This window comes from Electrophorus electricus, chromosome 8 (genome assembly GCF_041902795.1).
Source record: "Electrophorus electricus isolate QZ-2024a chromosome 8, ASM4190279v1, whole genome shotgun sequence".
NCBI lineage: Eukaryota > Metazoa > Chordata > Actinopteri > Gymnotiformes > Gymnotidae > Electrophorus > Electrophorus electricus.
The window spans coordinates 3,102,378-3,115,000 of NC_137504.1; the positions used below are offsets into that span (position 1 = coordinate 3,102,378).

A 12,623-nucleotide genomic window follows, 5' to 3' on the forward strand; every position below is an offset into this window, starting at 1 on the left:
TCTCTTTAGACATTTCGCCTAGGGAGCCAAACACAGGTAACAACAACCGCTAAAGGAGTTTTTACATTTCCACTATTTCCATTAGAACCGTGTTCGGTGTTTTCCATTCTAAGTACGTTACATCTCTTGAGTACACCCATACTCAAGAGATGTGGTAGACAGAGACTAGAACGGGGAAATGCCGGAATATTACTAATATTTTAACTTTTATTTGAGCAGGAACAATGTGTTTTGCCAACATATCAAAAGCATGAAGCTGAAATGTCCAGCTGGGTGATGTGTGTTGGCTATTGAGAATAGCGTTGGGCTCAGAAAAGCACTGCACCTTCCTCTCAGAAGGGTGACTTGGGAAAGTTTGCCTGGTGGTGGCCATTTATTCTCTTGGACTACAGAGACGTGTGCAGCGTCTGTGAGCAGGATGTTGGGTTCCATGTTCCTGAATCCCGCTGTCGTGAATAGGGTCTCACTGTGAACATAAAATAGCGCTCAAGAGCTGAGGAATGTTTCTAAAACTAAAACTTTCACATTGAGGTTTTGAGATGGACGGTGATCTGACCCGCCCAATCTTAAATTGCCATTTCATATAGATTTACATAGTACGGTGTTATATACATATACATATGAATCCTAATGTAGCCAGCTAGCTGTGTGTCAGAGTTTGTGTGATGCACTTGGACTGAAACATAGGAAAAAAATATTAACAAAGGTTTGATCCTGGCATCTGTAAATGCTGTGATCTGTTTTATTTTTCAGGATATACATGACAATGGAGCTGACGAGACAAAAAGATACAGAAAAAAAGAGAGAAACGTGCATATCGAATTTTTAACGAAGCAAGAAGCAAAAAGAAAAAAATGTCAGGTAACAATCACTTGAGTGGACATTCCTGTCAAAACACCGGAGTGTTCGGAAAACCTGGCATTTTGAACTACTCCCAAATCAATTTCACATTATTTATTTCAAGCAGTAACGAGCTCTTGACTGCCATCTAGAGGTAAAGGTGAGGAACTTGAGTTTAACATCCCCCTATATATGTATATATATTTTAAAAATCTTACGGCGTATAAACAGCAAGCATAGTGGATAGCTACAAACAAAGTAGTTAGGTAAGGATTCCAATGCCGCAAATACAATTATAAGCACGTGTTTTTTGAGTGTATAAATCTTGTCTGAGAGGAAAACCTGAGGAACAGACTGACACTGCAGTAGAAGGCTGTGGAAATACTGCTAAAACTGGTCCCACCATAACAAGGCAACAAGAACCTTTCCTTAATCGTACATGATATGTAAACGTGTGGAAAGGGAACAATGATGAGGAGAAAAAATAGATGTCACTCTTGTGTTTTTCACTCTGTCTCCCTGATCTCACATGTCCGGGTGGGTTCACCGTATGCTTGGTAATGAGGGTACGTGTTGGTGCCCTGTCTCCCGGAGACCCTCATCACTTGGCATCAGCCTTGGCAAACAGTGGGCGCAGCTGCTCCTGGCTGGTGGCTTCCTTCTGCTGCATCAGTTCAGGGTGACCCTTGGTGACCCCCCAGCCATCTGGGGTTGACATTGAGGGGCACAGCGGGCGTCCAGAGGCGGGCTTAATCTTCTCCCAGTAGTCACGGCGGGCTCTGCAATGACAGTCCAATCAGGAGACACCACGGCAGGGCAAAGGTCCTAGACTCAAACCTTGGAGCAGGGTCATGCACACCCACCACACCTGGTTCAGTGTGACAACAAGCTAGATCAGGTGTGTTGGATGAGGGGGAGTGCTAATCTGTAGTGGACCAGACGGATTACCGACCATTTGATTTATATTCAGTATTCAGTTGGGTTGTGTTTATATAATAGTGTTTATTATTATTTATAAGTTTGCAAAGAAACTGTGGAGCTTTTTTGAAAATATTTGGAGAACACTTGTAAAGACTTGGTCTCCACAGCTTCATTCCATCAGCTGCCAGCCTGCGGAGGGTTGTCTTAAAGGCTGGAAATGGTTTTGAGTGAGGCCATCCCGTACAGATGCAGTGAAATGGAATGCCTTTATACTGACCCTTTTCCCTCTGTGTGTTTTGTGCCATGTTTCTGATGGACATATATACTCGGGGGTGGTCACGGTTGCAGTGTTGGATGTCATGCATGTTATGTAACTAAGTCATAAGCGCTGTTCCTTTCTTTCTTTTTTAGTTGTTGGTCCGTTGTGGGTGCGTTTCCTCTGTTATTTTGCTCACAAAATTCAAAATGAATAAAACTTATTGCAAAAAAGGAAAAGGGTTTATTCTATTGACAATTTTTAAAAACCTTTCCATATTCTCCTTACTGACTCTAGAGGTGAGTGTGTGACGTCAAGCCATGTGTGTTGGCTGTGACAGTTGAAGAATCAGCACCCAGTTAGTTACAGGACATTATCACAGTCCCTTCTGAACTCTGATAATATGCTATCACTCTTGACATGTGCCAGTGGACCAAGGCACCCAACCAACCGCTGGAGTGTAATGTAGAGCATGCGTACGGAGCGGAGCCCCACCTACCTGGCCCGGACCCAGGGCTTGGTGTGCATCTCCAGTGCGTTGCCCCACATGCCGTGCTTCTGGGAAGCCTCGGGCAGGGAGCCCCTCTCGGAGGCCAGCTCCTCAGCCACGGCGCGGATGTGGTACGGCTCGAACCCGCAGCAGCCCCCAATGTAGCGGATGCCTGCCTCGTAGGCCTCCCGGGCGTACTGCTGCATGTCCCAGCGGGTGAGCACTCTGGGCTCCAGGGCTGTGGGGGGACACACCAATCAGGTACGAGGTTATTGATGCTTTACCTTACAGAATCCGACCATGGGTGTGTGAGAGAGAGTCTTGAGATTTGAAGTACCAGTTAACATTGATCATTTACATGGATTTTCATCTGGTAAAATGATGATGATTTTTTTTTTTTTTTTACATTATTACATTTTCATCCTTTTTTCTGTTTAAAAGCATTTTCATAGTGCTTTGTTCAGTAACAGCTGACATGCAGATACATAGGAATGGCCTAGAAACTGAAGCTGAGAGAAAGATATAATGAACAGTGTTTGTGTGTGTGTGTGTGTAGAGACTGCAATGTACAGGGCATGTGTTTGTGTGTGGGTGTTTGTCTGAGTGTGTGCCTGTGTGTGTGTGTAGAGACTGCAATGTACAGGGCATGTGTGTGTGTGTGCGTGTGTCTGTGTAGAGACTGCTATATACTGGGCGTGTGTGTGTGTGTGTTTTTGAACATTGTGTAACGTACAGGGCATGTGTGTGTGTGAATGTGTGTGAACACTGTGTAACGTACAGGGCATGTGTGTGTGTGTGTGTGTGGACACTGTGTAACGTACAGGGCATGTGTGTGCGTGTGTGTGTGAACACTAACGTACAGGGCATGTGTGTGCGTGTGTGTGTGAACACTGTGTAACGTACAGGGCATGTGTGTGCGTGTATGTGTGAACACTGTAACGTACAGGGCATGTGTGTGCGTGTGTGTGTGAACACTGTGTAACGTACAGGGCATGTGTGTGTGTGGACACTGTATAACGTACAGGGCATGTGTGTGCGTGTGTGTGTGAACACTGTAACGTACAGGGCATGTGTGTGCGTGTGTGTGTGGACACTGTGTAACGTACAGGGCATGTGTGTGCGTGTGTGTGTGTGAACACTGTGTAACGTACAGGGCATGTGTGTGCGTGTGTGTGTGGACACTGTGTAACGTACAGGGCATGTGTGTGCGTGTGTGTGTGGACACTATGTAACGTACAGGGCATGTGTGTGCGTGTGTGTGTGGACATTGCCCTCAGGCTCTCCTTTTCTTAGAAGTGCACTGGACATAATTTACAGGGCATGCTCCAGTTTTGTGTGTGTATGTGTGTGTTTATGTACCGAATGGGAACTCAGGTAGGTCAATGAATCCTTGGCAGCCACAGTCTGGGGTGTGGTAGGCTAGGGGCTGAGCCATGTAGTGAGCCTTAAGCCCCGCCTTCTCCACTGCTGCCTTCATTATGGCCACAGTCCGGATACAGGTCATCGGGTCGAAGTGACAGTTCACGCCAACGATGTCAGCGCCTGGAGCGTGAGGGCAGCGACAAAGTGAAGTTTAGGTGGGTCGAAACTGGACATTGATGACATGGCCATGGTGGTGGAAGGGTTGAGCTAAGATTTGCTTGTTTTAGGATTCTGAAGAGTGTGTGACGGATAGCGATATTGTGTACGAGGCCCACCTGCTTTGACCAGCCTGACGGCACACTCTCCGGGGCTCACTCCATGCATGTCCCCCATGGGTCCGATGCACATGGTGGCGGCAACAGGTTTCCCAGTGGCTTTCAGCACCTGCACGGCCCACTCCGCCTCTTCCACGTGTTCAAAGTACTGGCACATGCAAAAGACCAGCAGTCAGCACCTCACACTGATCCTGACTGTGACCTCTGGGAATTATTACAGTACGATCTGTGTATCTCAGTTAAGCTATTCTTTTATTCAGTTTCATTCACTGTTTGTGAATGAACAATGTTTCATTTGCCAAAACTGAACACCCCTTAAAACCTGGTTCAGAAATCGCTACGCTGGCTGGCTAGTTATTTGTGCAGCAGTAGTAGATCTTACATGGTTCCTTCTAATGAGCAAATGAAAATCTAATTTTCATATTCATTCTTTATTAGAACTATGTCCTGTTGTACTGGAAACTCCAGAACTTTGTAAATTCCAGAACTTTACTTCCAAGAGGGCTTGGCCAAATCTATCAATCTCTGAAGCACTGGTTGGGAAATTTTCTGCAGCAACCTGGAGTTAAAGAACTTGCTCAACAAAACAAGCTGACACCACAGCAGAAGCTACCAGCTTGGAACTAAACCTATGGACACTGCAGTTCCAGGCTATTATTTATTTACTCCAGGTTATTTGGCACATGGGCTACAACTAGCAGTGCTCCGAACAGCAAATCATATCACTGTGACATGGCTTCTTCACCTCAGCGATCAGGAAGTCCACGTTCTTCTTGAGGAAGACGTCCAGTTGCTTCTTGAAGATGGCCTTTACCTCAGGCTCGCTTTTGCAGCTCAGGTAAGAGGGAGTCTGGGAGACTCCGCCTGCTACCAATGCATCGCCCTCATTGGCCACCTGCCTGGCCAGGTCGCAAGCAGCCTCGTTGACTTGCTGTCCCTATGGACCAGAGATGGTATTCTTCGTTACACATTTATAACCAACAATTCTAAAGATATATTTTAAAGTTTAAAAGCGAGTCTTCTAAAGACTCCCTACCCTCTTTGTCTTGGACCTTTTGGATGTTGTAAACATGGCTATTGTTATGCATGCCATGTACCTACTATGTAAGTGCAAGTTTATTGTTGCATTGATGTAAAATATTTGCAAATAATTGCAGAAGCCTGGTTCTATGCACTTTTTTTCAGCGCTGTAATAAGAAGTTTGAAATCTATCCTGAATTTGCTCTGGAAACTGTCCTTTAATCTAAGTTACAAAACACTCCTGATATACAGTCATACTGTAATATAATAATTATTTGAGGAGGGTTACAACAAACTAAGATGAATAGTTTGAATTCCACTGAGACCGGAGGCTGTTTTAAAATGGGATCTAGAGTGAGAATGTGTTAACCTTGAAACACATATCTGAGAAACACTGTATGGCGGAAAATCCCAAGAAAAGTAGGATGGCAAATGTTCACACATACACACACAGACACACACACACAAACACAAATACACACAAACAAATGCTTCACTGCCTAAGAAGACTGTTAGACAATCAGGTTTGCTCTGCTGTTCCCAACTGGTCAATCTGACTGAGTGATACTGAACATGTTTTAGTAGTCAGTAGTCACGTCTTAGTTACATGCATCTTACAGTGAAGTGGACGTCGTTGCCTCTGTTCTCGAGTTTGTCATCGCTAGCGTAGAACGTAAAGGTCTGCATGACATTTGACCCTGCCCTCAGGAATTCCCTGTGCAGCTGTCGGACTGACGAGAGAGAGAGAGAGAGAGAGAGAGAGAGAGAGAGAGAGAGAGAGAGAGAGAGAGAGAGAGAGAGAGAGAGAGAGAGAGAGAGAGAGAGAGAGAGAGAATGTTGTTGAGTACTGTGTAATAAAGCTTTTCTACAGCTCCACACGTCTGCCAATCTTTAAATAATTATTTACTTTTATATGTGAACCAAGGGAACTATGAGCTATATATGAACATAAACTTAATACACTGTGGTGTTCTTTCTGTAAATACTTAAATAAAACATGAATAAAGATAAGATGAATTAAAAACAGTAACATGCAAATGTTTATAATCCAAGCGTGCATATGATGCATCCTAACATAACAGTTGTGGTCACCACAGAGTTACGTAAGACATGGTTTGTGGCGCACGGGTCAAGTTCATCCATAGCTACTGGGCTTGTACTCCGTTTAGGACAGAATTTTTGTTGGGGGATGGGGTGGGGTTGTTTACAGACGTTCAGCCTCTAGGAGGCAGAGTGAGGAGTTTCGCTGAGTGAGGATTACGCTGCGTCCCCCTACCGGCCTCCGGATGTTCCGCTGCTGCCTCCGGGGTCCAAGGGCCGGCTTTAACGTACCCTCTCTTCTCCAGTGCGAAGACGAAACCTCCGTCTCCGATTACAATTTCGCCCGCGTTGAGACGCTCCAGAATGCCCTGCAGGATAAGAGTCAGCAATGTTGTTGTATGTTTGAAGCAGTTTTACGGTTGAATTCATAACAATTAAGCGTAAAAGTAGGGTGACAACACGTCCTCTTTTTCCCTTGACATGACCTTATTTTGGGACCTACAAAATGTACCCGGCCGGGATTTCTAAAATGCAGCAAACGTCTGGGATTTGTCTGGGATACTCAAGCTGATAGTGAAGCTCTGACGGTTTGCTTTAGGCAATGTCCAATTTGTCCATGTACAGCGTGCATGTGACAAAAGAAATTGACCTTACGCTCCTTATGCTCACAACGCACCACCGCCACTCTTGTATATCGGTTAGTTCATTAATAAATAAGAAATCAATAACAAATATGACAAAATTATAGCCACGAGGTGTCCTGGGTTTGTGTGGAAATCTGTACCAAACTATATCCCCCATGTGGATTGCATATCTGCCTTGTTAAACGTACATTTAGTATCTAAAAATTACGTACTTAAGGAAAGTATACTTGGGCACATCAGAACAACTGAAAAGTGTCTTGTGGATTTTTAGGGCGTATGTTTTTCATTCACTCTATGAACATGAAAATGTTTTTTTAAGTTTTTGAATTTATTTTATTTGTAAGGGACAAGTGGAGGAATAAAGATATCTGAGCAAATGCGCTGCGAAGGACATTGTTATTAGTCATGAAGGTCTAAGTAAGACGCCCCTCCCCGATCCACTTTTTTGAAAACCAAAATATTGTCCCCCTAGCAGGCAAATTAGTTTGACGCAAGCTTTTGGCGAAGATTTCTGGCGATTTCCGCGAAAGCTGTTAATGGGAACACACACACACACACCACGTTGCACATATGTAAAGTCGCATGAGTTTAGAACTTGGTCTTCGCCCACTTAAGATTTTACACTTGCACCAATATATGTGACTTTCTCGCTGCAGGTTTACATTCATTTGTATGACGTTACTATACAGTGTTCAAATAGCAATCCCTCAAAAATATCGCCAAAGTGACCCAGCGAAACTGCTTACCCTCTTGGACCCGACTGGTGCCATTACTGCAGAAGTTTAAACAGACAGATATATAATGCAGGCTCGTTTCGGGGGGGGAAGCCACTTCCCTCGGACGCGGTGTCTGCCGTAATCGGAGGTGACCTGTGCGCTCTTCTCTCCCTTTATATTTCACCGGAGGAGGGGTTTGCTGCGTTAGAACTGATGTCACTCCAAAAAAACCTCTCGCTGTCCAATTCTCGCTGCCTTACGCAATCCTTTCTTCTCCCCATTTTCCTCATAGCTCGGAACCGTCATGTTTAGCTCGGAATGTGTTGTGTTTATGTAAAATTGTATTGAAATTGATCGAAGTTCATGGCATTTCTGATTTCACGTTGTCCTAATTTGCAGGGGAAGCAAAGATTAACAGAAAATTACAGCCATTCTATTCACTACAAAAAGTCAGTGAGGTATTTTCTTACACTATCATCACTGAATTATAAAGCCCACATTAAATGATCATTTGGCTGTTATCAAATAACTGATCTGAGTAATTATCTGTTGCATTTACAGCAGTCTATCCATCTGCAGATTAAACCAAATGTTTTCTTAATCTGCAAATCAAATGTTTTCTTCATCTACAGATGAGTCATTTGTAGACTGCTGTAAATGGAATAGATCGATTATAATTAGTCAAATCAGTTATATGATAATAATCGCATATGGCACAACGTAAGATCATTTATATCAGATTAGGTGAACTGACACAAACACATTTTTGCAGTTTTTTTTAAAGATCCAGCTAAAGACTGATAACCCAGTCAATAAGCTTGTTCCAAAGGCCGTTACGATGACCCTTTGCTTAACATCAAAGTTCTCCCCTTGCAAAATATATGACAGCCACATTCGAGAAAAACTGTGATGAGCGTCAGATGCGCGTCAGCTCGGCAGGAGCTGCGCACGTCGCACGCACGTTTTTGCGCTCATAAATGAGCCACGTAATTGAAATGTGCTGTGCAGGAGCAAGTTGAGGCACATTAGCCTTGGTGCCTTAATTAACGCATAAAGCACGGGAGTCTTTAAAATTACCCGGCATTACACCAATCTACTTTTATTATAGACTCTGATGGTGCAGTATTTATGCTAATAGTGAGACACAAGTAATCACTTTTTTTTTTTTGCTTGGTGTAGAAAACCTCTGTTTGAACTCATCTTTAAAGAGCAAAATGCAAGCACATTGACTGAACAACCAATGAGAGTCACTTTATGTCCTGGTCAGCAGACATATCACTACCAGTTATCTCTTGTCACACACACACACACACGTCTGTATAGATGTAATGCTTTTTTTGTTCACCAATAGCTACATACAATCCATGAAACTGAACAGCTGTTTATAGTAGAGCCCAGTAAGTGCACATACAACATTTAATACAACATACACCCTCCACCCTTACACACACACACACACACACACACACACACACACACACACACACACACACACACACACACACACACACACACAATCTGTAAATAAAGTAAAGGTGAATGAAACCGGGCCGTTCTGGGTAAGGGTTGAGTGTCTTCATGAGTGTCAGCATTTCAGCGTTTCAAGGCCTGCAAGGTCTGATGTGGCCCCAGCCCCCATAGCGCTGTCCTGCAGTAGCCTGTTCAGACTGGATCCTACATACCTACACACCAACACAACCTGCTCCCTGCACGATCGGCTCTAGTTGCCTTTTATTTAAGTGACATAGCAGACAGATCGGTTACGGCTGCGAGCGCACACTTGTCTTCACGCTTCAGCCAGACAGACAGAATGTCAGAGCCGCGCAACGAACCTGGAAATGTTTGCGATCATTTTGTGCAACGACACACCTGCAAAATATGAAGGCACAGCAAACACAGGGTCCATGTGAACGTTTGTTTTGTTGTTATTCTTAGAGTATTTACTTAGAGAAAAGCGAAAAAACGCCCCAAAAAGCTCTGCTTGCGTTTAATCACTTAAAGATTGCAGATTTCTTGCAGTTTTCAGTGAGAACGCCCTTCATAAAAAGCGTCAAAGCAGACAGACTAACATAGTATAAAGAGAAGAATGGTCATATATTGTTGTAGGCTTATATAGAGAGACAGCAAGAGAGTTAGTTTACAGAAAACAAACATGTCTTTTGGAAGAAACCCCAGACCCCAAATAACCAAGTGAGGCTTAACGATTATAATGTGCTTTGCCCGCGCGCCAGAGGCGGTTGGGCTTCGCGCACTGCCACGGAGCCTCCACGGAGACGCGCCTGCGCCGCTGAAACGCGAGGATGTGTTTAGAGATTGCGCGTCTGCGCGTCTGCGCTGAAGTTTAAAAGCTCGCTGCACGTTTGGGTGTGCCTCTTCGAACAGGTTTGGCCAACATGTCCACAATTTTAAACATAATTAATACGAAAATGAGGAGAGATCTGGCCTGGTGTAGAAGACTCAGGCGAGTTGCAGAACGGAGCATAAGCTTCGCGTCACGGAAGCACGCGGATGAGAGGTGAGACGGATCCACGAGCGTGTATGTGCTGCCTGGGATGAACATACATGTTTTTGGACAAGCTGAGACAACTCTGAAAACTCAAACTGTTTTTCAGTTAGTAGCGCGATTTGGAATAATAAAGGAAGGTCAGTTGAAACGTTTTCAGACTTTATTTACATCATACGAGCAGCAACGGGGAAAATGTCTTATTTGGAGAAATCACCGTTTATTCATTTAGCTACCATAAATCAATACCACAGAGTAATGACAAACAATATAAGCATTTCTCAATGAATCAATTAGACGTTGTTACCCAATGAGTGTATCATACAACATGTGACGCACACAAACGATTTTACACTTTGTAAACACGTCTAGAGCGCCACGCTAACATGCTGCCCTTTGGTTTGGTCAGTTCCGTGGGACTTTGGCGGTGGTTAAATGCTCCACACCAGCCGAGTGAAAAATACATTTTTTAGTGGGGCTAAAAAACGGTGAAACGTTTCTGTCATTCAAGAGCAAACAGGTAGTCATCTCTGTTGTTGGCTCTTGTAGTATTTACAGTTAAACCCAGTTTAGTCCAGGGATAAGAATTTTCTCCATCAAAATCGCCCTATTTTATTGGGTATATGTTTCAGTCTGCCTGTTTAATTCCTCATAATTCTCCATCCTGTCGACATTCCTTTCCATTCTCCCTCAGATTCTACTCTCTCCCTGTCTTCCCCATTCTCTCCCTCTATCTCCACACTCTCACCCTCTCTCTCTCCATTTTCCCTCAGCAATGGTGACGTGGGAGCTTTGCGGAAGAGGCTGAAGGACACGGCAGAGACTCTGATCATCGGAGGAGGATGTGTGGGTGTGAGTCTGGCGTACCATCTGGCCAAGCTTGGCCAGAAGGACGTGGTGCTGCTGGAAAAATCGGAGCTGACTGCTGGCTCCACCTGGCACGCTGTAGGTTCATCACAAAGCTCCACCATTCCTCGTCACAAAGGGCTAACTAGGGTCCATGCTACAGAAATATACCACTAAGAAACATCTTGGAAACATTGTTCTTATTTCAGGTCGAGGCTTACCTGTTGCTATTGCACTGATGACAGTCATAGACTGAAACATATGCTTCACACTACATTAATAGCTTTTATGCTTAAAAAAGTGTAAACCTACCTATGTAAACCTTGACCAGAAATTTTTCTAGATGGCATGTTTGTCTGAGTGTTGCATGCTGACTCCCTCTTTCTGTACACAGCAATGTTTTTTTGTGCCTTTTTCCCCCAAGGGGTAATTGATTATCATGTCCTCTACGCCTGACTTTGCTTTACGACCTTATCAATACTGTCATCAGTAAAGAGACACAGTGGTATTGATTTAGGTTAGAATGGAGCCATAGCAGCTGATGGTAGATAAGCATGAAGTGATTGTTGATCTTAGACATGTGAACTTTTTGGCTTCAGCTAGTCAGATGTCAATTTCTGTCTCAGTGCTGATGACATGGTTGAAAATGACTTGCCAAAACACAGGAATAGGCAATCATTTGTATTTGTTTTGACTGACCAATGTATTATCCCAACTGTAATAATAAAACCTCAGAATGGTAGATGAATAGAGTAAGGTTTGTTGGACGGGAACATTAGTTAATAAGCTACCAACTTCCTCTTTTGCAGCAGCCTATCTAAAATAAATGCTGTATCAGATTGAAGTCAGTTCACAGAGCGACAAAAAAGTAGCACATTGTGCAAGAAGCACTTATGGTGAAGACCAGTTGTCAAAACCAAAACGATGAATAGCAGCCGAATACATCACTGATGATTGGCTAAGACATTCAGTCAGTCTTACTGAGCCAGAGAAACAGAAAGAGAGAGGAAGAGTGTGCTGGTGTCTAGTTGAGGGTTTTGCCCAGTTATTTGTTCTTGGAAAATAACCCCCAGCCCCGCTGCCCCCTGGCTATTGCTTTACAGTCACACTATACTTATGCTCTACACAGAGAGGTAAACACTCAGTACTCCAGTTATACACTCAGCCTCAGCCACACACCTCTTCAACACATCCTCAGGTTACAGTAAGTGGCAAGCAGGAGCCAGAGTTGTGGTTCTCGTTTTAGCTGGCGTGTCCTCAGCCCAATCCCCATCTAGAACAGGATGGATAAAGTTCTGATTGGTTCCATTTGACTGAAGTAGTGGGAAATATTTGTACCATGGAAGTAGGGCCTGGCACAACGTAATAAAGTTGTCTTTAATGTTTTTTCTTTTCTAAAGTTTTAGTTTTCTAAAATTTTAGTTTTAGTGATTTTTTGTTTTGTTTTGGTCATTCTGTGACTCACTGTGTAAGCCTTTATTAATGCATGGTAAAACGTTATCAAGTGAATGCAGTAGGGAATTAGGGAATTAGGTTATTATGCTTATTAAGAAAAGCATGGATATAGTGTTGAGATTTAGTAACTGACTTCATTTATTTGTTAAACAAAATGAAAACAGAATGGTGGGTATTTAATACAGAGCTAAACC

At 43.6% G+C, this 12,623-nt stretch overlaps 2 protein-coding genes across 4 annotated transcripts in view; one reads left to right on the forward strand and one right to left on the reverse strand.

The window, feature by feature from the left end:
* Positions 1-707: 707 nt before the first annotated feature.
* Positions 708-7,814, reverse strand: bhmt (betaine-homocysteine methyltransferase). The gene is made up of 8 exons (XM_027004286.3): positions 7,656-7,814; positions 6,501-6,633; positions 5,843-5,955; positions 4,950-5,141; positions 4,205-4,352; positions 3,867-4,049; positions 2,517-2,745; positions 708-1,619 (listed from the first exon to the last, which is right to left on the reverse strand). The coding sequence occupies exons 1-8, from the start codon at positions 7,677-7,679 to the stop codon at positions 1,442-1,444; spliced, it is 1,200 nt and encodes a 399-aa protein (XP_026860087.1). The 5' UTR covers positions 7,680-7,814; the 3' UTR covers positions 708-1,441.
* A 2,002-nt stretch (positions 7,815-9,816) lies between these two features.
* Positions 9,817-12,623, forward strand: part of dmgdh (dimethylglycine dehydrogenase) — a 20,563-nt gene continuing 17,756 nt past the window's right edge. For 2 of the 3 annotated variants that reach the window (XR_014124941.1, XM_081719476.1), the window contains exons 1-2: positions 10,033-10,268; positions 10,823-11,073. Coding sequence is in view for 2 of the 3 variants with exons in the window: in XM_081719476.1 (XP_081575602.1) it covers positions 10,178-10,268; positions 10,823-11,073 (342 nt within the window). In the remaining variant the exon portion in view is untranslated. Of the gene's footprint in view, positions 10,269-10,822; positions 11,074-12,623 lie in introns of all 3 variants that reach the window. The other variant, XM_027004165.3, reaches the window with a different exon arrangement.

What these genes read in the sequence shown, in the direction of transcription:
- bhmt (XM_027004286.3), bottom strand. Translation starts at nt 7,679, where the DNA reads ATGGCACCAGTCGGGTCCAAGAGG. An exon ending in AGCGGAACATCCGGAGGCCG is followed by an intron (nt 5,956 to 6,500) that starts GTAGGGGGACGC and finishes CTCTCTCGTCAG; the next exon opens with TCCGACAGCTGCACAGGGAA. An exon ending in TGGACTTCCTGATCGCTGAG is followed by an intron (nt 4,353 to 4,949) that starts GTGAAGAAGCCA and finishes TGCATGTGCCAG; the next exon opens with TACTTTGAACACGTGGAAGA.